Source organism: Heliconius melpomene, chromosome 15, assembly GCF_056956725.1.
Source record: "Heliconius melpomene rosina isolate 202511_hmr_F chromosome 15, ASM5695672v1, whole genome shotgun sequence".
Classification (NCBI taxonomy): domain Eukaryota; kingdom Metazoa; phylum Arthropoda; class Insecta; order Lepidoptera; family Nymphalidae; genus Heliconius; species Heliconius melpomene.
The window spans coordinates 8,534,948-8,561,959 of NC_140403.1; the positions used below are offsets into that span (position 1 = coordinate 8,534,948).

Below are 27,012 nucleotides of genomic sequence, written 5' to 3' on the forward strand. Positions count from 1 at the left end.
AGATAAGGATAGTAATTTAAAGCATAGATTTTTATTATCGGCTGACCATTAAAAATATTACATATAGGACTGTAGATGTTTCATCATGGATATCTATAATTTTATGTATTATTGAAAGCAATTTTGGACCATAGATACAATAGCAAATTACAATTATCCTAGTAGCAACGAACATAATATGCTAGATTTCCAAAGTCATGTCATTATGTTATGTGTCATTTGTCAATTCAATGTCAAAAGTCATAATCAAAATCAAATTTAGCGGGGGTTCAATTCAAGTCTCAATAGGAAATTTGCAATTTGCGAATTGCAGCTGAAGTGAAGAGTGATTGGCGTTTAAAGTATTAATATTTCAATAGATAGTAGAAAACAATAACTTGATAACATTTTCTTTGAAAACCGATCATTAATCCAAACGTTCGGTTATGACACGGTTTTATTTATGTTGAAGTGAATATATATTTCTAAATAAATATGAATAACATACTTTGTAGACTCGGTTCCATAAGCGGTACACCTGGAAAATTTCGAAATTTTTCTGTGTCCGCGATCAATTATGCAAGTTATTCGTAAGTGCTATTTTTATTTTATTTTATGAAAGTATTCCTTGAATGTTGTTGTAGTATAAAAGCATCTTTGCACACACTTTCACAATTTTATTTTCAATGTATGCTAGAATTTAAAGCTTATTGATATAAAAAATATTTCTCTAAAATAGCTAGCTAGCTAGCTTTAATCAAGGCAAAGAGCGGTATTCCGCCAGTAACAGGCAATGCCTGCAGATTTTGGAGGAAAGTAGAGAACGAAAGAATCTTTATGGGAGTGTCTTAATAATAGGTTCCCAGATTCCCTTTGCCTAACAAGCTATGTGTGGGATATTAGCTTTAAAGTAGTCAATCAGAGGTTTTGTTAAAATAATTAAAAAACAATGTTAGTCACATTTATTATAGGTGTAAGCTCTTGGTGGTGGGTGGTGGATCAGCAGGATGTACAATGGCTGCAAAGTTTGCAAAAAAATTTAAGAAAGACTCTGTCATAGTTTTGGAGCCAAGTTCTGTAAGTAACACTAAACATTTAATTAAACAAAAATATAACACAATCTAAATAAATACTGTTGCAAACATTGATACAATTCAAATATTTGCTCACTTAGTATCTATTCAGTAATTATTGACATGAGGCAGAATATTATTTATTCCAGCCACTTAAAACTAAAAAGATTTACCTTTAACAGAAACATTTATGTGTAGAACAAAACTACAATTTGGGTTTGGTAGTGCAGTAGGATAGGGGCTGACCATAAATACTGTGGTTTTTGGTTCAATCTCCACTCATATATGCGACATGATTATATTCGAATTGTATAGTATACTGGTAACTAATACTTAACTTTTTTTGTTTTTTAAGAAAATTATTTTTTAAAGTATTAAATATTGTTTTATATATTTTACATGGTTTTATCTACACAATGTCTCATAAATTGTTTACAATTGCTGCTTGTGGTCACTTATTATGAAGGTTATTTTCGTTTACATGTACATAATATAATTATTCTTACTATGAAAACAGTAATGCTAATGAGAAAAAACAATAAGTGTTAAGATAATACTACAAATTAGTATTCAAACGAAATTATAGCTAATTTACAATAATTAAAAAAAAACAGTTTCACACTGTATCCCGCACACAGTAGGGTTGGCATAGGGAACCTAGGACCCTAACCTAAGACCCTATATTCCCCATTTCCTGCCGAATTCTGGAGGCATTGCGTGTTGAGTGGCAGAACTCAACGAAATAATGGAAATATAAACGTAAATAAATATTTCAGTTCCTCGAGTGGGAATCAAACCCACAAAAGTCGCGTTACAATCACACCGTTGTGCCACAGCGCCACGACGGCCACAGAAAAAAGTTAATGTTTTTAAAATTTTTTTTTTATTAATTTCTACCTAATAATCTAGAAACTACACTTTGTTTTTTGCACATAGAAGATAAAACAATGTATGGAGGTGTATAAGTTGTTACCAAGCACTTGTTACTTATCTATTGAATATTATCTTCGTTATTTGTATATTATATATTATTATGATTGACTTGAATAGTTTTTTACATCCACTCTTGATATGATATCAATTTGGTTCTGAAATGTTAATAATGATTAATTTGTGATATAAAGATATAAGATTTCTGATTATATGACCGATATATGTTTACGAGGTTAATTTTAATTAGAACTAGATAGGAACTATTTTATATCTTTTTTCTTAAATTTTAAACTTATATAGGTAAAATGAAAGATATAAAGATATTCATTTTAAAAAAATCTGGATTTAAGACACTGTTCTGCTTAGTAAAAGCACAATCTTTTAACTTCTTATGGGGCAAATTCGAATATAGTTCATAAGATCTTATCGTACGGTCGACGAGGCGTGCCCTCTCTCAAGTTAGGCTTTTCGTACTTTGCGCATTGTTCACTTGGGTAGATATTGATCAAAAGTAAAAAAAATCATAAAATACAAAGAAAAAAACCTAAATTTAAATGTTTTGCTTTGTTATCAAAGCGAAGAAATGAAAGTAATTAAATTCACCCGAGTGAATTGAACCCACAACCGTGGCGTTTACAGACGATGCGCCATGGCGGGCTCAAAAAATCAAAATTATTCAAAGAAATAAATTGTAATAAAATAATAAAAAAAAACTGGTTTTACAAACTTCTAGGATCATTACTATCAACCGCTTTTCACGCTTGTCGGCGCGGGGGTTACCCCCGTATCGGCCACGCGGAGAGACGCGAAACGGGTTTTACCCACTTCAGCGAAATGGTTACAAGATTACGCGGAAAGTATAGACCCGAAGAACAATGTTGTGAAAACGGCGAACGGAGATAGTATAGACTACGAATACTTGATAGTCGCCGTTGGACTGGTTAATGATTATGAAAAGGTAACCTTTTTTATTTTTAAGTTCACGCTATATCCTGTATATAGTATATAGTATAGTATATATATGTATATGCCTACCCTACATATATATATTTGTATCCCGTATATAGTAGGGTAGGCAGAAGGAACCTGGAAAAGACATTTCTGTTACCCACTTTATGCCGAATTTTTGAGACATTGTGCGTTGTGGGGCCGCGATTTGTCACGTTACTAGAACTGTGAAGTGTAATTTTTAAATATTTCTTTCCCCGAGTGGGGATCGAACCCACAATCGGGGCATTTACAGTCGGATGCTTGTGCCCCTGCGCCACGACGGCATAAAGAAGGTAAAATGATAGTGTTTTATAAACATACCTATTATTTTGAAATATTATAAAAGACAGTAGTCCCTTCCGTCATTATTGTTTCAATCGTTTGTATGATTCGTGTAAGACAGGCTATTATTTTATAAACATAGAATTTGTTTTGGTAAAATCCTATACCATATGTAATAGCTTAGGAAACCAAATATTTACGTATCTCCATACATTGAGCGTTTTGTAAGAGGGACCAGCGTCGTATCTAGTAAATAAGTATTTTTTCTTTAATTACGAAGTCGAGATAACGAATATTTTAAATATAAACAATCTCCAGAGTTAGCTAAAATCGAACCAATAACCATATTTTAAGTGCCCAAGGGAACTAAAAAAACGCACAAAATATCGGCAAAATTTTATTTTGGCAAATTGTTTGTAGCTCTTAAACTTCTAATTCGATTTTCCTAAAACATAAATATGAACTACGATGAACAAGGCTTTGGATTTAAAGAAATCGCGCTCAAATCGGTTAATTAATTTATTTATAGTTCCTCTCTTTTTGTTTCAATAGCTAATGACTGTGTTACAATTTCATCATTTTTAACCAAATCCTTAAATTAATTTAATTAGGTTCCAGGTTTGGTCGAAGGGTTAAAAGACAAAAACAGTGGCGTTTCCACAGTATATTCACACGAGTATTGCGAAAAGACTTGGTCGGACTTCAAAAGTTTTAAAGGCGGCGATGCCGTGTTCACTTATCCGGATACACCTATCAAATGTCCGGGAGCACCGCAGAAAATAGCTTATATGGCAGATTCGTATTTTACGAAGGTAAGTTTAGAAATATATTCCATTTTTTTTTTCATATTTGGCAAGGTATTACAATAGAACTAAGTGATAAAACACACTGTTGCTATACTTTCGATGATAAAATATGATTGATTAACGCTGTACTTTGTTATTGTATGGATATAAATAAAACCAAAAATAAATCAACTTCAAGCTGTATCTCGCATACAGCGGTGTAGGCAGATGGAACCCAGTGTTAAGACACTCCATTTCCCATTTTCCGCCGAATTTTTCGAGGCATTGCGTGTTGAGTGGCGGAACACAACGCCGAGCTATGCTTGGTAACTGAGCGAAAAAATTATAGTATTAAGAAATAATAATTAATTCCCTCAAGTGGGGATCGAACCCACAGCCGTCGCGTTACAGTCACGCCCTTGTGCTCTTGCGCGTCAATATAGAGATTTAAAACCAATAACCAAAGACTCTGTCATAATTCATTTGTTTTAGCAAGTTGTCAAAGTGGTTATAAAAAATAATAATGTAGTAAGGACAATAAGTTATGATTTATTATTATTATAGAAATATTCCGTTGCATTGCTTAACAATTATACCTTGTTAAATCATATTTCAAAATATTACTAATCCTTGAATATTAACTAATAAATGCTAGTCCTAAAATATTATACATATAAGTATTAAATGTTGAAATATATGGTACACTGTTCAGACTGAGAATATTTCAGACTTAACCATTCCCCCAAATAGGAACCGAACCCACAAGTATAATATGACAATACAATTACTTTAATATTAAATTTATTTTTAATAGTAATAATAGTAATTTACTATATATATTTACTTTTTACTTTCAGTCAAATGTTCGATCAAAATCAAAAATAACATACAACACTTGCCTCCCAGTTATATTTGGTGTAAAAAAATACGCGGACGCCCTCATGAAGGTCGTTGCTAAGAAAAATATTCAAGTTAATTACAAAACTGTATTAAAAGAAATCAATTTGGATAGAAAAGAAGCTGTTTTCTTCAATACAGAAGACAAGACTAAAGTAGGTTTTTTTTTTTTTTTTTTTGGTTTAATGCTTGTATCCCGTTTATAGTAGGGTGGGCAGAGGGAATCTAGTTGTGAGATCCTCTGATCCCTATTTCCTGTAGATTTCTGGAGGCATTTCGTGTTGAGTGGCGGAACTCAACGCTTCACTTTGGCTCGACATCAGAGCGAATAAATGAAAATATTTCATTTCTTTGAATATGAATCAAACCCACAACCTGTCGCGTTTACAGTCACACTTTGTTCTCCTGCGCCACGGCTGGCCTCTATTAATTAACAGTTAATGTAGATTCAATTAAAATTAATTAACAATTAATATAGATTATCAATAAAATGTTATAAGATAAAATTAGTTCATTACAAATTAATTATTAACTATTAACGATTATAAATATAAGATTAAAATTGTAATTAATTAATAAAAAAAATGTTATTGCTAGTAATTTAGCACTAACCAGTTAACCATTTCCACGTTCCATTATAGGTATAGGTTGTAAAAATTAGATTTAAAACTTAGTATGAACAAATAAGTTATGGTCCCTAGGTAAAGTATGGGAAGTGAAAAATTACAAATTTCTTACTGGCTAAATTTTTACTGTTTTTTTTGAACTAATGACAAGGCCAGTTTGTAATTAACAATTAATTGGTTTCTTTAACTTGTTGAGATATGTTTTATTCATTATCAAGGTTGTTAGTACTTACTATTTGTTGTCAATAGGTAGCATTACATGTACCTATTTTTACTATCTCAAATGTATACTTCTTGAAAACGTTAAATACTTAAATCTTTTGTTAGAGTGAAGCGACTACAATGAAATAAAACTAAAACCTACTCTGAGTACTACTGATTTTTGTGTATAAAAATGCTTAAATTTGTTGTGTACTTTTTATATGATACATGTTCACATAAACAGATAAACAGACAAACAGACAAAAATTCCAAAAATGCTGGAAATGGATTCTGTTAGTTATCCTTTAACACCTATAATATTCTTTATTGTACAAAATATACATAAGAAAACAATAAGATACAAATTAGTTGACAAAGGTGGACTTATCTCTATAAGAGATCTCTTCCAGCCAACCAGTGGATGTGGATGAGTTACAAGTAGCGGGTGAGACCATTGTACAATTAAGTTATTATTTTAAACATTTAGTTAATTAAGCACAAACAAAACAAAATACACATATTATATTATAACATATAAATACATAATTAAAACAAATATATAAGTCGATATACATATACATACTATATAAAATATATAGATGTTTCATACATACACATATATACATATTGTATATACATATAGATATATAATAAATATATAAAATAATAAAAAAAAAATACATAGATATATGAGATAAAAATGTGGAAGTAATCACAATATGAAGTTTACGAGTTTAAGGTTGCGAGCAGATATTTTTTAAGTTGGGATTTAAAGGACATTATAGATGGACTTCTCTGGATAGGTTTAGGTAGTTGGTTCCATAGGGATGCGGCATAAACAGAAAAGGATTTTTGGAAGAATTTAGAGTTACTCTTTGGTATGTCAAGTGTCGGTATGACACAAGAACGCCTAGAGCGTGTGGGAGTGGGAAGTAAATGAAACCGGGAGCGAAGATAAGAAGGGAATTTTGAATAATTAAGGATTTTATAAAGGAGTGAAAGGATGTGCATATCTCGGCGAAGGCGAATTGGGAGCCAATTAAGCTGAGCTCGAAATTGGGAAACGTGATCATACTTACGAAGACCGTAAATGAAGCGTATGGCGAGATTTTGAAGGCGCTCTAACTTATTGAGTAGCTCCTCGGTCACATCCAAATAGCAGACATCAGCGTAGTCGAGAATTGGCAGTAGAAGAGATTGCGCAAGCATAATTTTTGTTTTATGAGGGAGGAAATATTGGAGACGCTTCAGAGAATGATAAGAGAAGTGCATACGTTTACTAAGATCATTAATATGTGATGCCCAAGTCAAGTTGCTGTCGAAGGTTAGACCCAGATTTCTCACTTTGTCGTAATATAGAATTGGAAATCCAGAGTAGAGTATCTTAGGCACTGAGATCCAATTGATTTTACTACCAAGTCTGCTACTGTTTATTATAATTGCTTGCGATTTTTTTGGGTTAACTGATAGGCCAAAAGATTCAGCCCAGTCTTGAATCGCAGCAAGATCTTCATTTAAAAACGCGATGGTCTCAGGCAATTCATGTAAGTAGCCATGTCGATACAACTGCAAATCATCGGCATACAGGTGGTAAGGAGAAGAAATTACTTTTGAAATATTATTAATAAAAACCGAAAACAGAAGAGGAGAAAGAACGCCGCCTTGAGGAACACCAGCAGTGAGATCAAGCCAAGACGATGTATTGTCATTGGCTTTCACACATTGTCGGCGACCGAAGAGATAAGAGTGAAACCAGTTTAAAACTGTGGAAGGAATGTTAACTGCACGAAGAGTAGCAAGAAGTATGTCAAAGTCAACAGAGCTAAAAGCATTGCTGAAATCCAGTAATACCATTGCAGTGATCTTGGTGTTATCCAAGGCACATCGAATGTCCTCCGAAATATTCAGCAGTGCGCTAACTGTGCTGTGGAAGGGACGGAACCCGGATTGGTAAGGACATAGAAGATTGTTTGAGGAGAGAAAAGAGTACAGTTGATTATGAACGATGGTTTCAAGGACTTTTGATAGGATAGGTAAAATGGATATAGGACGATAGTCAGTGATAGCGGAAGGGTTCGAGGTTTTGGGTAATGGAATGACATAAGCATTCTTCCACTGTGATGGAAAGACATTACATGACAGCGAAAAATTGATAATGTGGGTGACCACTGGTGCAATGACATCCAACACGGGAAGAATCATCTCGAGACTGAGATTGTCACTTCCAATGGCTTTAGTGGAGATGGAGCGGACACACTTCTTGACTTCCTCATCAGATACAGTTTTAAATGAAAAGGGAGTTGAGTCTGGTAGGACACTGAGATAAAGAAGCAAGTGTATGTGTTTTTATGTGGGCATCCATTTTTATATTTGAGTTTGTAAAATGAGAATTTAAGACATTAAGATCCACTGAGATCTGATGATCAGCAGTTGCTTTACCTACACCAAGCGACTCTAAGAATCTCCAAACTTGCGCTTGAGAGAGGTTCTGAATGGTATTGTGAATGTAGCGACGCTTAGCATCCCTACACATCCTGTTGCAAATGTTCCGCAGTTTCTTGTATGCTGTGAGATTTTCTTCACAAGGAAATCTTTTGTTTTTAGTTTTCGCTCGATCGCGCTTAGTCATAAGTCGTTTAATAATTGGCGTTAACCATGGTGCAGGCGCATGCTTGATACGAACTGGTCTTACGGGGGCATGAACATTAAAAATGTTAATCAGTTCAGAAGTTAGCGAGTGTACCATATCGTCAATATTAGTTAGTGACAATGTGGTTGACCAGTCGATGTTCCTCAAATCATCCCTGAAGCGTTCCAGATCAATATGCTTAAAATCGCGCTGAAGAAAAATTTTGCCTCTAACCTTGGGAGGGCGTAATTTATAAGAAAGAAAAATTAAATCGTGAAAAGAGAAAGGTGCAGTCATTTGACCATGAGAAATAATAAAATTAGGGTTAGAGACGGAGATGATATCAATCAGAGAAGGACGACAGTTAGGAAAAAAATTAGTGGGGGAAGACATGGGTAGAATATGCAAGTTATATGACTCATTCAGTGCCTTGAGCTGGTTGCTTCTAGTATCATTTTTTAACATACAGGTATTTAGGTCACCCATGCAAATTATATGGTCATAATGTTGAAAAAGACTCTCCATAATATCTTCCAAAGCACTAAAATAATTCACTTTATCATTAGGGGAATATAAAACGCCTAATAGAATTTTTTTATGGTGTAGTTCTATTTCTAAAAAGAGATATTCAAGAATTCCTACAGCCTGATTAGGGGAGCGAGAGACGACCCTGGCAGGGATGCTGTTACGAAGGTATATACCAACGCCTCCACCAACCCGTTCAGTGCGGTCATTCCGGAATAACTGAAAGCCTGGAAGAGAATAACAAGCTGATAAGAGGGACGGTTTTAACCAGGTTTCCGATACAAGTACACAATCGACTACTCCGGAGCCAAAAGATGCGAGAAGATCAGTATAATGAACTGGAATGCTCTGTGCGTTGATATGCACTAAGGAAAGCGAACCGGATGGGTTATTAAAGATATTCGATAACTTATCTACAAGCGAATCTGAATCTGAGACTGACGAGTTATTACTGTCAGCACTATCATAACTACTAGATGAGCAAGAAAAGAACTCATCATAAATATTCATATTCTTTGTATTTTATAAATATGTAAATAAAAATAATAATATAAATATACAATAATAAATAGTAATATATATACTTAAAGAAAAACAACTAAATATCTATATATAATTATATATAAAAACGTATTAAAATTAACCAAAAAAAAATCCACGCGCACAGGTTGACTTTTGGAATAATCTGCACATTAAAGTAGTAAAGAAAGAAATACAAATACAAAAAATCAAATGTAAAACTAAATGGAACGCAATCGAACATAGACAATTATAAGAACACAATAACAATAATCATTCATTTAACATTATATCATATTTATGGTATTATCTATTATACTTATTTACATTCTACGGCAAAGTGACACTTGTCAAATGTGTTATTGTGTAAACAATTTGTTACTGCTACAGTTATACATCAATATTTTAAAATTAAACTAACATACTAAATACTGAACGGAAATGAATTGTAAGACTGTGAAATTTAACAAAAACAAAATAGCAAGAAAATGTAGCTTACGGTCGAAAAAATTAAAAAAAAGAGTTTAAATATAAAATAAATTATGTGTAAACCGGCTGAGTTAAAATGATACATATAAAGAAAAGCTACCCGACTAAATGTTGATGGTGGACTTCATTGAGGGATTTTGTTCTATTAATAGTTTAAGTTCTGACAACGTAGAAATCTTGACTCTGGATTTGTTAGTGAGTAGTATCACTATCATGCCATCAGCCGACCAACACTTTTTTATACCAAAGTGATTGCGGGCGGCGACAAAAACTTCCTGGCGCGATTTTGTTAAGAACTCCGTCAAGGTTATTTTGGAACCTTTTAAAGCGGTTTTTGCAAGCCACACGCTGGAACGTACCTTTAGGTTGCAAAACCTAACGAGGACAGGCCTGGCGGAATCTTTCTTGGCACCCAGTCTATGGCAAGATTCAATCGAAACAGGCGAAAGGTCGGACAACTTCATGTGCCTGGATAACACCTCCATTGTCTTCTTTAATACGTTCTCATCTTTCTCTTCTTTTATGCCGTGGAACAAAAGTACCTTTCTTCTGGATTGTGTCTCCAAGCGATCCATACCGTGTGCAACCAACTCAATCTGTGACTTTAAAAGACTAAGTGACTTCCACACTAACGTCTTAAAAGTATAGAAATCAGCACTCAGTGCTTTAATTGTGGGATTTGGGGCTGCAGAACTTGGCTGAGATAGGTTCTTCTCAAATTCGGCCATTCGAGAAGAGAACATAGTGGAAAGTTCATCCATATTCTTGAGTAAGTGTTCCATTGCTGCTTCCATATTCGTAATAAGTGCAAAATTGTGTGGGAAAGTGGAGTTGGAGTCAACCTAAGCACAGGTATTTAAATTTTTAACACATATGCTTATTAAATTAAATAAAATTACTAAAAAAAATGAGAGCTCTTAAAAGTACGTCTTTGCAATTGCGAATCTACCCGCGAAAAAAAAGCCTTGCCTTTTTTTAAATATTTTCAATGTACAGAGACGACTTTTCTACAGATTTATTATAAATATACATATAGATTAAAACAAGAACTTAATTCAGTAATTTAACCGGGCGAAGCCGCGACCGGGTCGCTAGTTATATATATTTTTAAAAGAAAGTTACTTAATACTAAAACCTATTCATAGATGGCATTATAACGAAATAATTCAAGCTATCGTTTGGTTCACTTGTAAATTATAAGACTTTCTGAGGAAAGGCGTTTTTTTACTATAGCACGCCTTTAAAAGGTTGTGGGTTTGAAATTTTACCCAATTTTTGAAGTAATTGTGTACATTAATGTACATCATTACACATAATCTATGAAATTAAATAGTCGTCATTATTAAATATAGACATGGGACAAGGGGAAGTATCGATTTTTTTCTGCTAACGGTTATAAAATCGATATTTAGATTTCGTCTCGATATCAAATTGAAAATTTTTTCTTCCTTTCCTGTCATTCGCGGGAGATATGTGCTCAAATTACAACCTATGTATTATTGTAACACTATGTAATTACTACCTATGTATTATTGTAACACGTTTAATAAAATTAAACCTGTTTTTATACACACAAAATATACAATAGCTTATAGCATAAAGTCAAGAATGTGTATATAGGCGTCTTTAAGGTAAAAATTTTACCAAAAGTAAATATTTTGTCATTATTTACAGTTAACAACACTCCCATACAACTTACTGCACGTGACTCCGCCCATGAAAACACCTGATTTTCTACAAAACAGTAAAAATTTGACCGACGACTCTGGTTATTTGACCGTGGACAAATATACACTGCAACATACTAAATATCCTAATATATATGGATTGGGGGATTGTACGAACACGCCTAATAGCAAAACTGCGGCTGCAGTCGGTGCGTATAAAATAATGTTTGTTTTATTTAATATTATTTGCAATATTAACATAACTTGATTGTTTTCTTTTGTGTAAACTGTTTTTTTGATTGCCGATTTAATATGCATTTAAAAAATAAGAATAATATCCTTATTTTCATAAATAATTAAATATATATTTAAGTAAGTATATTGATTCAAATTCATAATTTAAACTCATCTCCTGCTTTTTATGATGTTTATTACATCGTTAAAGAAAACATTGTACACCTATTATACAACATCTTTAAGATATTATATAGTAAGTACCTAAATAATTAATACAAAAAGAAATATAAACATTTCTACAAACATCACAAGTAACAAATACATCTCTAATAGGAAAATCGTTATATTTCCAGCAAAACAAAGCTACGTGGTAGAACAAAATCTCCTAAAAACCATGAAAAATGAACCTGCTGTAGAAAAATACAACGGCTACGGCGCGTGCCCGCTCGTCACGTCGTACAGCACGTGCGTACTGGCGGAGTTCATATACGACGGAGTGCCGAGAGAGACCTTCCCTATTAACCAGGTATTTGAGACTAGAATGTATTTTATATTGCTTTTTTTAAATTCTGGAGGTATAGCGTGTTGAGTAGCGGAATTCTACGCCGTGCTTTGCTTCTCTACCAGAGCGAAAAAGGGAAAATATTAAATATTTAATTACCTCGAATGGGAATCCAACCCCCATACTGTTGCATTTATAGTTTCACGTTTCTTACAAATGATTTAAAATAGAATGTACAATATCGTAAAATAAATAACTTTTGATAGAAAAAATAACTTAAATTATATACGTCGAAGTGTCTAAAAATATCTTTCCTATTCAGTCATGATGCACTGGCACTGGCATGTGACTGTAAATGAATTTCAATTATTCGCTCTGGTGGCGAGTTAAGCGCGGCGTTGAGTTCCGCCACTCAATAAGCATGCCAAATGCCTCTAAAATGCGGCGCAAAACGTGGAGCAGTGTTCAACTCTACATGCGGGATATAGCGTGAAGCTGAAAAAAAATGTACTCCTATATAACGTGTATATTAAATATCCACAGGCTCGGGAAAGCACACTCGCTTACTACATGAAGAGAGACTTGTTCCCCTTCATATATTGGAATTTCATGCTGAAAGGATACTACAATGGACCAGAGTTCGTCAGGAAAATTATTAATCCTTTTGCAGATTAAATGTAATATAAGCAAACTACTACAAATATCGTTATTTTTATATAATAATGACTAATTTGTGATATTTTGTTAAACAATATATGTATATTGTAAAATTCTATTGAAAGGACGATAAAGATAGGGGTTGTTGCTACCCCTTGTTTTATTTTAGAGTGATATGAAGTGTATAAATTATTTGGTACAAAATCTTTTACAATTTATTGATGTAATTTATATCGATAATTTATTTTACAGTATATATAATAATAATAAAGATTTATCACCCAATTTTCATTTTATATACAGGGTGGAAGAGGCAGCGCTTCTTTTACTGAAACTGCATATAGGGTAAAATATTTCAAACCCAGAATTAAAAAAAATAATCAAGGTACCTCAACGGTTTGGATGTTGGATTTTTTTTTCATTTCACGATTTTTATCCATACCTGTATTTCGTGTCACGCACACATACGTATGCGACGTTGCCGCTTTGACAGGTAAGTGTGTGCGTGCCTATGTTATACTTTACAAATGGCGTTTTATTTTAAAACGATAATTTTATTATTTATTTTGATTGAAAAAAAAACTTTTTCATTTTTGAGAATTATTTTTTTTCCGAATTATATTAGGCTTTTATAGAGTAGTTAAAACTATGGTTTCATTTAAAGTGGCGCTGACAATTCCACCCTGTATATTATATTTATATAATATATATAAAATGAAAATTGGGTGAGGAAAATAAAATTATGAGGATAGAAATCTAAACTTTTAAGAATAAGTAAAATTTGTTTTATGTCTACCTAAATTAGATTTCTAACAAAAAAATGGAGTGAAAGAGAAGAATGGAGAATTGTTTACGATTTAAAAAGTTGTGTACAACAATGATTATTTATTATAATTTTTTTGTCATACTTTTATACAGAATTTGTCACTAATCCTTAATAAATAAACGAGGTTTCGAAATCATATAGTACATATTTACGGACATCGTAACCAATAATATTTGTTCTTATGTATCTTGCATGTGCAGACACCATTACTCATGTATAGATTTTGTGGAGTTCCTCTATTTTGACTCCCAATGACTCTTAAATAAAGTGATGTATAAGGAACCTTATACTGAAATAAAAACATAAATTAATATATTTTTATTTACATTATTACGTATTGTTTTCTTTTGTGTAATCAGAGTTTATCTAGGATTAAAATATAAATGCTTATTTATAAATTGTATAAAATGATATCTTTTATTTTCTATGTAAATAACTATACTGACTCATTTATTATTTAAGTGTAAACAATTCTATTTTTGTTATTAATATTATAATAAATGTTTAAAGTTAATGTTTTTTTAATTTTGCAGTTTATATTTATATGGGACACATCTTAAGCACGTAAACGCTAAGAATACAGATGCCTGATGCCTAATTATCATGTTAAATATCACATCATGCATGTAATTTAATCTAGTAAGCTTAGTCACTGTCAAAACAATCATATAATTATAATATTGTAATAAATGTTTAAATGACACAAAAAATAAATTGTAGTGTATTTTCTTCAAATGGGTATACCTTGCAGGTATTTAAAATTATTGAATAGAACCTTGTGCAGAGGATATAGTGGGTGCAAAAATGAGTTTAGGTTTGTTTTATATCTCATTGGTTTATTATATTTTAAATACAATACTATACTTATTTCATTTACATTTTTTCTTTTTAAAACGGGGGCGGTCGTAGCTCAGCAGCATAGTGTTTGACTGTAAACGTGGTAGTTGTCAATTCAATTGGCACTTGGAGAAATACATATTGTTTTACTCACTCTGGTAAAGGTAACCAGATTAAGTGCTTTGACGTTGAGTTCTACAACTCTCTTTACTCTGCTATATATGGGATACTGCGTCAAAAGCTATATATATATATATTTAAATTCATCAATAATTTTGACCGTTTCGATATTATTTATTTCTATTCACATATAATACAAATAATAAGAATTCTATATTACTTTAATATTTTTTATTCGTTAGATGTAAACTGTTGGTGGTGGGGGGAGGAACCGGAGGTTGTAGTATTGCTTGGAGATTTTCTAGAAAGCTAAACGACAAAGATATCATTGTTTTAGAGCCTAATACGGTAAATAATACAATATTATTATAACGTAAACACTAATCACCAATCAATCTTTTCTACGTTTTACGTTTTGAATAATAATTTCAGGAACACTTCTACCAGCCACTTTTCTCTCTCATCGGAGCTGGTATAAAAGAATATTCGAAAAGTCACAGACCTTTAAAGGCAGTTCTGCCTCATAATGTTATATGGCTGAAGGATAAAGCGGATGACTTCGATCCTTGTAGCAACGCGGTGTATACGAGCTGCGGGTATAAAGTGCGATACGATTACATTGTAGTGGCAGTTGGATTGAAAAATGATTATGAACAGGTAGTTTTTTTTCATATATTTCTTTTGAAATTTCATTAAAGGAAGTTAGTGACACAGTGATTAATTATTTCGTTCTCTACTTTTTCGGATGAAGAGAAGGGATGTCGGACGGTGTCTTAACGACTTTGTCCAGATTTTATTGTTCTATAACTGCTGTAAGTTGTGTTATTGCTAACTCTTTTTAGCAACGAAATTAATTAGAACTTTTACAATTAAATTTGAGGAAAAGTGCGGCGTTGAGTGCCGCCAATCAACACACAATGCCTCCAAAATTCGGCGAAAAGTGTCTTAATGAGGACGTAGTGTATTAACACTAAGTAGATTCCCGTGATACAGCGCGAAGCTAATATAAATACTTAAATAAATAATTAAATATGAATATATATTTATACTGTTAAAATCGTTATTCTAGATCTTAGGTTTAAAAGATGCTTTAAATGACCCTACATCTCGAGTATCAACAATCTATGCTCCAGAATTTTGTCAAAAATGTTGGTGTTGTATACAAAACTTTAAAGGGGGACATGCCGTGTTTACTTTTCCGAAGCGTGTGGGGAAGTGCTCCGGTGCTGCACAAAAAATTATGTATCTCGCCCATGATTATTGGAGACAGGTTTGTATTACGCGTTGGTCTTTTTTTGTCAGCTGTATTTAGCATAGTAGGCAAAGGGAGCCTAGTGTTAAGACACTCCACTCCCAAATTTCTGCCGAATTCTGGAAGCATTGCGTGTTAAGTGGTGGAAGTCAACGCCGCGTTTTGCCTCGACGCTAAATATTTCATTTTGTCGAATGGGAATCGATCCCATAACCTGTCATGTTTTCAACCCACGCTAGTGCAACTTAACCACAACTAACCTTCTGAATAATATCATATATCTAATAATTTCAGAATAACATTCTGTCTTCTTGTAACATAACTTACAATACTGCTGGTGATACAATATTCGCTGTACCCAAGTACGCAGCAGCACTAACCAATATCGCTTTTAATAAGGCAATCATTGTGAACTACCAACAAGAGTTGATTGAAGTGACTGCCAGGAGTGCTATTTTCATGGATTCTAAGGAACAGGTTACTATGATTATCTTGTGTGATAGTAAAGTGAAAAAATGTGATTAGGTGTTTTAGTTAAACTTAAAATCTATACAAAATTTCAAATTAATTATTAATAATATATAATTTAATTAGTAACGTAGATAATTTAATTAGCAATAGTAGATAATTTAATTCATTGCTTTTATAAAATTTTGTTCCATGCACATGCTCTGGAGTTGCTAGTATAGTCTTTTTATTTCATGAAAATAAATGTAAATAGGAGGTAATTTTAGAGTTTTGTATCTTAAAAGAGAAACTCTATATATAGCAGCCGGTTCTTCTTTGAATATTTGTATGGGTGTATACGGATACCTAATTACATAAAAATGCTATTTCATTATAGACCATAGCTCTCCCATATAATTTTCTCCACGTCACACCGCCAATGTCGCCTCCAGTCTGCCTCACGAGATGCGAGGAACTGATCAATGACTCGGGCTATCTGGATGTAGACCCATACACTTTACAACACAAACGATACAAGAATGTGTATGGGTTAGGTGACTGTACCAGCACGCCTAATAGCAAGACTGCTGCTGCTATTGGTAAGATCTTGGCGTTAATACATACTTCTTTACTTATATTATAAATTCGAATATGACTGTCTCTGTCTGTCTGTGACGCAATCACACCCAAACCGTTTGTACGATTGTAATAAAATTATTTTGATAAGTATTTGTTTAGGTGCAGGAGCACCAGCGCGCAACTCCTCAAGAAATCGGCAGAAAGTATATAGCGTGGTAGCTACCCTGTTATATAACAGTTAATACCAGTTATACAATAAAAATATATTACAAATTATGAAAAAACAGATATCAAGCTGAAAAAAAACTTAATATCATTTTAGCTGCACAAAGCCGCGTAGTGGAACTAAATCTATGGGGCAACATGTATGGCAAAGAGCCCACAGTTACGTATAACGGCTATTCAGCCTGCCCCATTCTTACTTCTTACAAAACCGCCATATTAGCTGAAATTCTATATGACAAGAAGATTTGGGAAACATTTCCATTTGATCAGGTTAGAATTTCAACAATTCTTTCTGGGTTAAAGTTATTATATAGATTTGTTTACCAATGATTGCATTTTATCCAGTAATATATTTAACACAATGATTATTTTCAGAGTAAAGAACGACGTTTGTTATATTTAATGCACAAAGACTTACTCCCATACATTTATTGGAATAAGTTACTAAAAGGTACTTGGAATGGACCATCTTCGTTGCGTAAAATTTTAAATCCTTTCGGAAGATAAAACCAAGGCAACGTATAAAATTTTTATTTATCCCTTAAATTTACAACAATACTGATTTTATTACAATAAGTAAACAAAGTTTTTGGCTTAAATTATTAAATTGGTACCTATGTTATATTATGTTTTTTATATTTACACATCTAAAAATAGTAAAATGTAAAAAGAAAAACTATATAATTTTAGATGCATCATTAATAAAATAAATGACTAGTGATGATAATGGTTATTATACAAAAAAATGCAAAATAACAGATTTAAAAAAGGTAATATAATATTTAAAAACATACTGTAAAAAGATAATAAATACGAAATACCTACAGCATTTCATTTCGAAATTCCAATAATTTCTATTAAAAAGTAAAAAATAATATATTTTTATGTATGGCATATCAAATACCTTTTAAACTATTTTATATATACAACTGTGGAAAGATTTAAATACTGTTAATTGTAAAAGTAGAAAATCGTTCATCTTCATATAGTGAAATCAATTAGTGAAAATTATATAATATATACTCAGTTATTGCAATAAATATTATTATTAAAACTTTTACCTATTCTATTAAAGCGTAAAACTAACAGTTTGTTTTTTTTTTCTTAAAAAAATTATCTCAACTATGCTTCACTTACAAGAACTCTTCTTATTTTAACTATAAAACGTTTTTTGGCACCAGTAGCCAGTTACAATCTCTCTTCGAGTCATATTAGCAAAAATATGGCTTTTAGAATATTCTTTTCATGCTCTGTTTAAAGCAGAAAATTGTTCCTTCTCCAATCCATTTGAACTTATAAAATCTGATGTGTCCTGTCGTTTTCGATTGAGGGCATTCTGTCTTACTCTATGCTTTCTTCTCGTCTTCACGACGTACACGGCTAATGCGATCGCAATTAGCAATGCGACTATAACGACGGCACCAAGAATTAAAGTTAGGGAGTTTACCTTCGGTCCACTCTCTCTAGATTCATCTATCTGAAATTATATAAGTTTTAGAGTTAGCAGCACAATTTTACTGTCACCAATTTATATCCTGTATTAAATAATAAATTTCAGAAATTGTCGTTTACTTCAAAGGCCGAGGCAAGTCATAGCACAGGGGCTCAAGTGTCACTGACTCAAACGTGACTCGTTGTCGGTTCGATCCCCTCTCGAAAAACGATGCCTCCAGAATTCGACGGAAAGTGGGGAACAGAGTGTTGTGACGCTAGACCTCTGCCTACTCTGCTGTGTGAAGACTACAACATGGGACTAACTTCAAACTACAATTTTGGGCTATCTTTTGCTTGATTTTAAAGACATATATTAATAAATTAATAACACCTTTACAAAATCATTATATATCGTATAACAATTATACAAAAAAACTAAATTATCATATAAACTGCTTTACAATGGAAAAACGTTTTCAATTTCATACCATATAAGTGCCGCTTGGTCCTCCCCTCGTGAACACATCGTTGCACATCGCCTGATCCGTCCAGTTATACCAGTGCACCAGCCTCAGCCCGGAATACGCTCGAGGAGAGGCACACCTGGATTTTACAATAAGTTATTATGTTTAATGCGACAGCTTGTGTGTTCGAGTCCCACTTGAGGAATTGAAATATTTAATCATTTCATTTCTTCGCTTAAGCTTCGCTTCGCTAAAAACCATGAAGCTGCTAAATTAAGATAAAAATAGAGAACAAATAAAACAAATATATAACCTTAATTCTGCAAGTAGATTTGAATTCGTTTTGTATATTTGCGGTACCAATATATCCAATATCCATTGTAAGTCGCACGAACAATGCCAGGGGTTGAACTGCAGATTGACCCCCTCGGATAAGGAGGACCAGTCCAGTAATGTTTTAGACAGCGATGACAATTTGTTCTTACTGATGTCCAACTAAAAACAAAATATAATTTATCCAGGAAATTAAAGTGAAGCAAATATACCAACATGCTTACTTAGATATATTGAAAAATATTCCTCTGTCTAGCAAGTCGTAATTTGAAGTTTGACAACTAGCAAAATTTAAAACTTTTAAATAGCTCGACAAACAATCTCATCTATAACCTCATCTTAGCAAAATTATTCTAGCTCTTAAACTAATAATCCGATTTTCGTAAAACATAGCTAAGGACCACCGCGATGAAAAAGGTTCTCTGATAAAAAAACCAGACATGTCAAACTCTTGCTACTTTTTACATCGAGGGTTAAAAAGGAACCTCATGGCCATCATAACTTACCGTACACAGTGACGTAGCATCAAACGCCCCTTCCTGTATTGTCGTCAGCGATGCACAACTTGATAAATAAAGAGAGAAACAATTCTTTTCTCCTGATATGTCATCAACATTTCTGCCGATCACATTACTGAAGGCTTTATCCTCAACCACAATTAATTTATTTAAATCGTTCATATACAAACTCTTAAGAGGTATAATGTTTTTGAAATATATACTTTCTAATGGATTTCCATCCAAACGCAGTTCTTCTAGGTTTGGCAACAATTGGCTGCTTAAACATTTGGGCACGTCCGATATCAAGTTGTATGATATGTCTAAGCTGAATAATTTTGGTAGTTTTCGTTCTATTTGAAAATCTTTAATTTGGTTACCACCAATATTGAGAGCCTGAAATTTGAAAGTTTATTGGTATAAATCAGTAAAATTCTTATTTTTGGTAAATTTGACTTGATAAATCATAGTTTTGATCAAAAAATGCCCAAAATCCTACCTCTAAATTGCCAAACTCAACACTATTTTCGTCATATAAGGCGGATAACCTGTTGTATGACAAATCAATATATGTAATGGTACTCGGGAACTTGGGCCAGTGATACAAGGTGTTTATCTTCAGTATAGCTATCTGCAAAGTCGGTGGGAGTGCGAACGTGAACGTTATATTATTCTGTGCTAGATTTAATTCCTTTAAATGAGTGCATGACAATAAGGAATTTTCTTCGATCACTTCTATAATGTTGTTAGATAAGTCCAGTAGTTCTCTAAAATAAGAAAAAATATATAATATGTAATAAAATGTGTATCTAGAGTAGCCAGAAATTTTATTATTGAAACATTCTGCTCCATGAACTTAGGAACAGGGTACAGAATAGTCTTGTGCCCACCTCAGAAATGTAATTTAAAAAACTTTTACACAAATATATTCAAAGCTCAGTAGCTTTGAACATTTATATATTTTTTTACGCCCATTATCTGCTCTCCTCTTTCTTTCCAAATTGCGTGAGTTCAACCATCCACCAAGGGTGGTTGAACTCAACGCCACACGTCTTACCAAATCGATGAAATGGGCAAAATAAACTCCCCTAAATGGAGATTGAACTCATAATCATCGCATTTACAGTTAGTTTATGCCACGATGATATCGATTAATCGTAATCCAATTTGACATTTACTTAAAAATTAAAATAACAGGTAAGTACTTATACCGTGCTTTCAAATTTCGATACTACCTACCTACGCAATTATCTGTGCTAGTTTAATGTGTGCAAGTATTGCACACTTCAGTTATAGATAAGATATCGACTACTATTAATGATTTACGGTGGTTAAAACTTAAATAACGTATTATATTGAGGCCGTCGTGACTGGACACTCGAGTTGTGGGTTCGATTCCCACTCGGGGGATTAATTATTATTTATTCATATTCTCATTTGTTCGCTCAGGTACCGAGGCAACGTTAGCCGCGTTGAGTTTTCTCAGTCAACACGCAATGCATCAAAATTCTTCGGAAAGTGGGGAACAGGGTGTCTGAAAAACTTGGTTTCCTCCGTCTACCCTGCTATATGCAGGATACAGCATGAAGCTGGAAAAACCCCATAAATATCGGCCATAACATAGCATAAAACGAAACCATACTCACATATTGTTGTCCTCAGGAAATGATTCCTTTGAAATTGATCGAATTCTGTTACCATTCAAACTTAACCGCTTTATTGATTTCAAAGTTGTGCTTTCTATTCTTCTTAATAATACATCGAATATACCGTTTTTACTCAAATCTAAATCTTCAAGCATCGTCATTGGTTGTAGAGCATCTACTGGTATTTTTTTCAGCAGATTACTTTGCAAATTTAGTTTTCTTACATGACGTAAATACTTAAAGTCCAAAGAATTTAGTTGTATTATTTTATTGTAGGACAGATCTAGATCTTCCAGCCCCTCGATTTTTGTAAATAAATCTGGAGTGATCTCAGCCAGTTCATTTTGGCTGAAAGATAGCTTTTTTAGATTTGGGACATCACTGAGAGGATCGGGCCAGTACGTTTTAATGCCGTTGCCTATAAATTGTAGAGTTTCTACTTGAAAATTAGGTGGTAATCTGAAATAGAAATTAAAAACGTATACATATAATATTGCGGGGCGTGTAGGATATGCGTATTATATTTGTTTGTAATCTAGAGTAATTTTTATAAATATTCACATTCTTCTATTGGGGCAAGTGAAAAATCTAGGAATAAATACTCATTATTTACTGCTTTTAACCTAAAAGATACCATTCTATCGTGATTTTGTATCCTTCTTTTGTGGTTTATTCCGTTATTTTTTCTGTTTTTCTAATATGTACCTACTTAAGTACTGCAAGTCATAAAATTTGTCAATTACACTATAGCAATAAATATAATTGAATCATATTTTATAAATATAGACTTTAAGTGGTTGTGAGAAATAAACCAAGAAGTCCAGATTACGTCAAGTAATATGTTCTTAATGTCCCAGTGATTTACCACTTGAGCTGTGAAGGTTAAACGACAAACAGGACTTCGTGAACCTTGCGTTGTTAAATGATATTAGTTCTACAATCATACAAAAAAAAGCTAATTCGAGCATTTACTTTTTTCATTACATAAAGATTAGAATATTTTTTATTAGTTGCACGTGTGATTTAAACGCGACAGGTTGTGGGTTCGACTCCCACTTGAAGAAATAAAATATTTAATATTTTCATTTTTGTTTCTTAGCTCTGAACTCGAGACAAAAAAAATGCCTCCAGAATTCGGCAGAAAGTGGGGATGTGAGGAGTGGTGGATCTTAACACTACCAGAGGGAACCCTCTGGTTATAAACTACAAATTTATAAAAAAAAGTCATATCGCGCAATTTTTCCCGATAATAATTATGTAAGCTAAGAATTAATAGGAATTACAAATAAGATGAATTGATAAAGTTCATGATACTGTTATCTGTAACGACGCGCAATGCGTTAGATTCGTTGAATTTAACGTAATATTTTTATTTACTTTCACGCATCTACAAAGATAGCTCTGGCAATATCAGAATTATTGTATTTTAACATTATTTATAACATCGAATAAACTTATTGAACCTAAAACTATCATATTTAGCCAGAAACTAAATAAATCACAAGCGGACAATCACAAGAGTGCGACAAGTCGCGGGTTGTGGGTTCGATTCCTATTCGATTAAATGAAATATTTAATATTTTTATTTCAGATAGTCTAATATACACAAATAGTAATAAAAAACCACCATATGCATCTTATATACATATATCATCGATATTTTTCTCTTATAATACATAAAAGTATAATAATTAAGTATTTTGATTATTCTATATCCATTTATCACTAATTGCTTAAATGTCAATGACCTCCCCAAATTTTAGCTTAGTTTAGTTACGCGAGAGCCATCAATCAGTATGTCAGATGTGTTGGGATTGCGAATCGTCGCAGGAAGTGACTGACTTCTTATCAATGTAGAATCTAATAATTACTTAAGTAATTTTTTATAATTAGTGCAGCCTCTTTATATTAAAAATAGAGACAATTGAAAATTAATTATTTAGATTTTTTTAGATGTTAATAAGTAGTCACCAACAGAATTATTTTAACTTCAAGCTGTATTACCTATGCAATAGGGTAAACAGAGGGAATCTAGGGAGGGAGGGGAAAAAATAAACTCCAGATGAATTTTAATTTGCCTCCCAGTTTTTCATAATTGTATAATAATTAATTTGACTCAATATTATTTAAATTTAATTGTTTTGTAACTTGCGTGATTGACTACATTTGCATTCACAAAATATATAGGTACTAGGTACTTAAGTGGCAGCCATGTCATTAGATACTAAAGAAATAATTATAAGTTAATTATCTACTGTTATTACTGTTACTTTTATTATTTACTAGCGACCCCCTTGCGGCTTCGCCCGCTTTTACTACTGGATTATTCATATAATGTATGTTTGCAAAGCACTTAAGATAATGTGAAAATTAATTTAACCCTAATGCAACCCGCATTTTCGTAGTTTCAATAAGGATTTTCCAATTGTTTTACACAGCAAGGATTTTTTAGTAGGTACCGTAATTTTAAATCTGTGGTACTAATCTTTTCAAGTACTTATTAAAATATATTTAAATGACTATTTTTAGATAGTTAAATGACTATTTTTAAACGGAAGAAATTATAAACAAAAGCCTACCTACTAATAACTACTACAAAAAATGTGAAACCAAATATATCGCTCTGAAATAATACATTCAACTCCAATTATCCAATATGTGCAAACGCATCTAAATCATCGTTGCTATGCCTCTATAGCGGGCGGGTTTTTTTTTTCGAGCTTGTGGTTAATGCTGAAGAGGGTATTCTGTCCCTGATGAAAAGCAAGCACTACGTGGCTGCCTGTGAGGAAAATTAAATAGAATGCATTGGCCGGGAATCAACTCGGGCCGCCCGCGTGTCAGGCGAGCATTCTACCACTGAACCACCGATGACTCCTCATGACGCGCTTGTATAAGCAAAACGTCGCGGGGCGCGTTTCGCAGCAAAGACGTTTTGATATTGTAACAACTTCTAGAGTACTTATTAAAATGAAAAACAGTAAAAGACAGTTGTGATCTAAATTAAATAGCCAACGTAACTAATATACTTATTTATATACTGAGAGTAAGGGATAAGTGAAACTTGACTCGATACAGCTGATGTGTAAACGGCGTGATGTGTCAATAATTAAATGCGTTTTTCTCTAAAACTATTCGCAATTTCGAAATAGTTTAAAAAGTAAATTTTATCTTCGTTTAACGTAGAAATTTAATAAAGTATTTTAAAGGATAAGGATTAATACCATTATGGAAAAATATCCCTCACAATAAAAAATATATAGAAATTACTATTTTTAGACAGAAATATGATCACTACACGTTATCCTTAAAAGATAAAAATATGCTCTCGCGGACTTTGTTGTAGATCTTATTAAGAGGAACAATACTCCGGTACATTATTTCCATGTAGTACTTACCATCAGAGCAGCGCATGCGCGAAAGTGTCTCAACGGGTAGGACTTTAGACACATTTATCGTATTTATGTTAATTTACATAAGAATGTACAAATAATAAACTATATATAAACCTTCCCTGAGAAATACACGACCTAATGGTGAAAACCGCATAAAAATCCGTTGGGTGGTTTAGAAGAAGAAGAGTTAGAAAGTTCAGACAGACACGAAAAGCGACTTTGTTTTATAAGATATAGGATGTAATTTGGATCAGTGCTGATAAATGAAATGTGCAATAAAGTTGCCAGAAAATGTCTATAAGGAAAAAACTGAGTCGTATGCCACAAATATCTGTATAAAAAATCCAAAATTCTTTCTATTTAAGGATCTTCCATTTTATTATTAGAGGACATTTTAAATATATTTCTACGTGAAACCTACAAGGGCGTAGAAATAGGGGGAGCCGGGTGATCTGTGACCCATCCAGAAATGTTAGTAGCAAAAAATTTGCCCTGAAAAATAAAAAACAGTCAGAAAATGTCTCGAGAAACGCCCATGGTAACATGTATCTATTTTATGATATATAAATATCATAATCGTTGGTTAAATATTATAATGGCATACAAATTACCTACCATTAATTTATTTTATAATGTCATGCTACATTTCACATCTTATACAAGTGTTATACTATAGTAATAGTATAGTAATAGTAGTACTATAGTAATAGTATAACACTTGTATAAGATGTGAAACGAATGTCTTTCCCCTAAGAATTTGACGCTTCTTTAATAATCAATTAACCGTACTTAAATAAAAAACTAACACCTAACTAAAATTTATTAAAATTATCTAAAATCAATGTTGTTTTGCGACGTCATGTTTATTACTAATTGGGTTTGCAAAGTACATTTGAAAAAATTTATTTTTCAAATGTACTTTGCAACTTTACAGAAAATTAAATTTTAAAATTGTCTAAACACTAACTACTTAATTGTCAAATTGTGTTACCACAACGCTAAAAAAGCCATTAAGTAAATTATAAAGGGCTATCATTTAATGAAAAACAAATACAAGTTCATCGTTTAAAGTTAGATTTATTTGCCAACAGATAAAGTTGTTAAGATAATCAAGCCATTTAAACCTACGTTCTCAATTGGGCAAGTACCCACCTAATATATGAATAGCTATGACGCAATTTTATCTAGCATTTGTTGTTTAAAATAAGATATTAAGCTTTATAACTATAAACTATGTGTACATAACCCTGAACATTTCATTTTCTTCATAGGGCATTTCATTATCTACATAATGAATCACTTTACTCATACATTAGTATCAATAGCCCTGAAAAAGTTATAGATACAGATAATAAATATTGTTTGCATTACTCACTTTCCTAGCGTGGAAAGTCCCAACCCTTCAAATGTTGCAGCGATTTTTAATCCATTCGGATTATCCGGCCATTGAATTTTATCCAAATCAGCGAGGTTTTCTATTTTATCCAATTCCGAACACTGTATATTCAACACTAAATGAGTACCGTCCACATCTGGTATTTCACTGCAAGTGCAATAATCACACACTTTAATCAATCTGATCACTGTAGGCTCAGTCACTTCGTCCTGTGCTTTGACAACTTTGAAAATTAAAAAACAAAATGTCAAAACGCAAACTCTAATGGCGCGCATGTTTTATATTTGAATCTCACGAATACATCTACGTTCCGCGCGATATCGAAGTGGAATGATAAGATTCTTTTTATCGGTGCGCTATCGCGACATTGGTGATGCGTGTGCGTACTGTGTACCTATACTTGAAGATGACGTAGACTAGATAGAAAGGGTTAAAACCTAAACGATACAATTATACACAATTTAAATGACCGCCCTGCTAATTTTCAACCTACCCTTTTCTTTCCTTTAAAATAAAAAAAAAAACACTTTTCAAAAATAAGCTTTTATTACTTGTTAATAAAAAAGAAGT

The 27,012-nt window shown here is 32.7% G+C and overlaps 2 protein-coding genes across 2 annotated transcripts; one reads left to right on the top strand and one right to left on the bottom strand.

Moving 5' to 3' along the window:
• Positions 1 to 235: 235 nt before the first annotated feature.
• Positions 236 to 17,784, top strand: Sqor (Sulfide quinone oxidoreductase). Its single transcript, XM_085198746.1, has 14 exons — positions 236 to 569; positions 951 to 1,056; positions 2,719 to 2,943; positions 3,869 to 4,069; positions 4,900 to 5,094; positions 11,603 to 11,804; positions 12,186 to 12,348; positions 15,014 to 15,104; positions 15,207 to 15,431; positions 15,844 to 16,044; positions 16,321 to 16,503; positions 16,871 to 17,072; positions 17,375 to 17,547; positions 17,653 to 17,784. Exons 1-14 carry the CDS (start codon positions 475 to 477, stop codon positions 17,782 to 17,784), a joined length of 2,394 nt encoding a protein of 797 aa, XP_085054872.1. The 5' UTR covers positions 236 to 474.
• A 12-nt stretch (positions 17,785 to 17,796) lies between these two features.
• Positions 17,797 to 26,796, bottom strand: LOC146531621 (uncharacterized). The gene is made up of 7 exons (XM_085198745.1): positions 26,422 to 26,796; positions 21,652 to 22,110; positions 20,505 to 20,772; positions 20,015 to 20,401; positions 19,489 to 19,670; positions 19,200 to 19,314; positions 17,797 to 18,754 (listed from the first exon to the last, which is right to left on the bottom strand). Exons 1-7 carry the CDS (start codon positions 26,715 to 26,717, stop codon positions 18,521 to 18,523), a joined length of 1,941 nt encoding a protein of 646 aa, XP_085054871.1. The 5' UTR covers positions 26,718 to 26,796; the 3' UTR covers positions 17,797 to 18,520.
• Between the last annotated feature and the right edge of the window lie 216 nt (positions 26,797 to 27,012).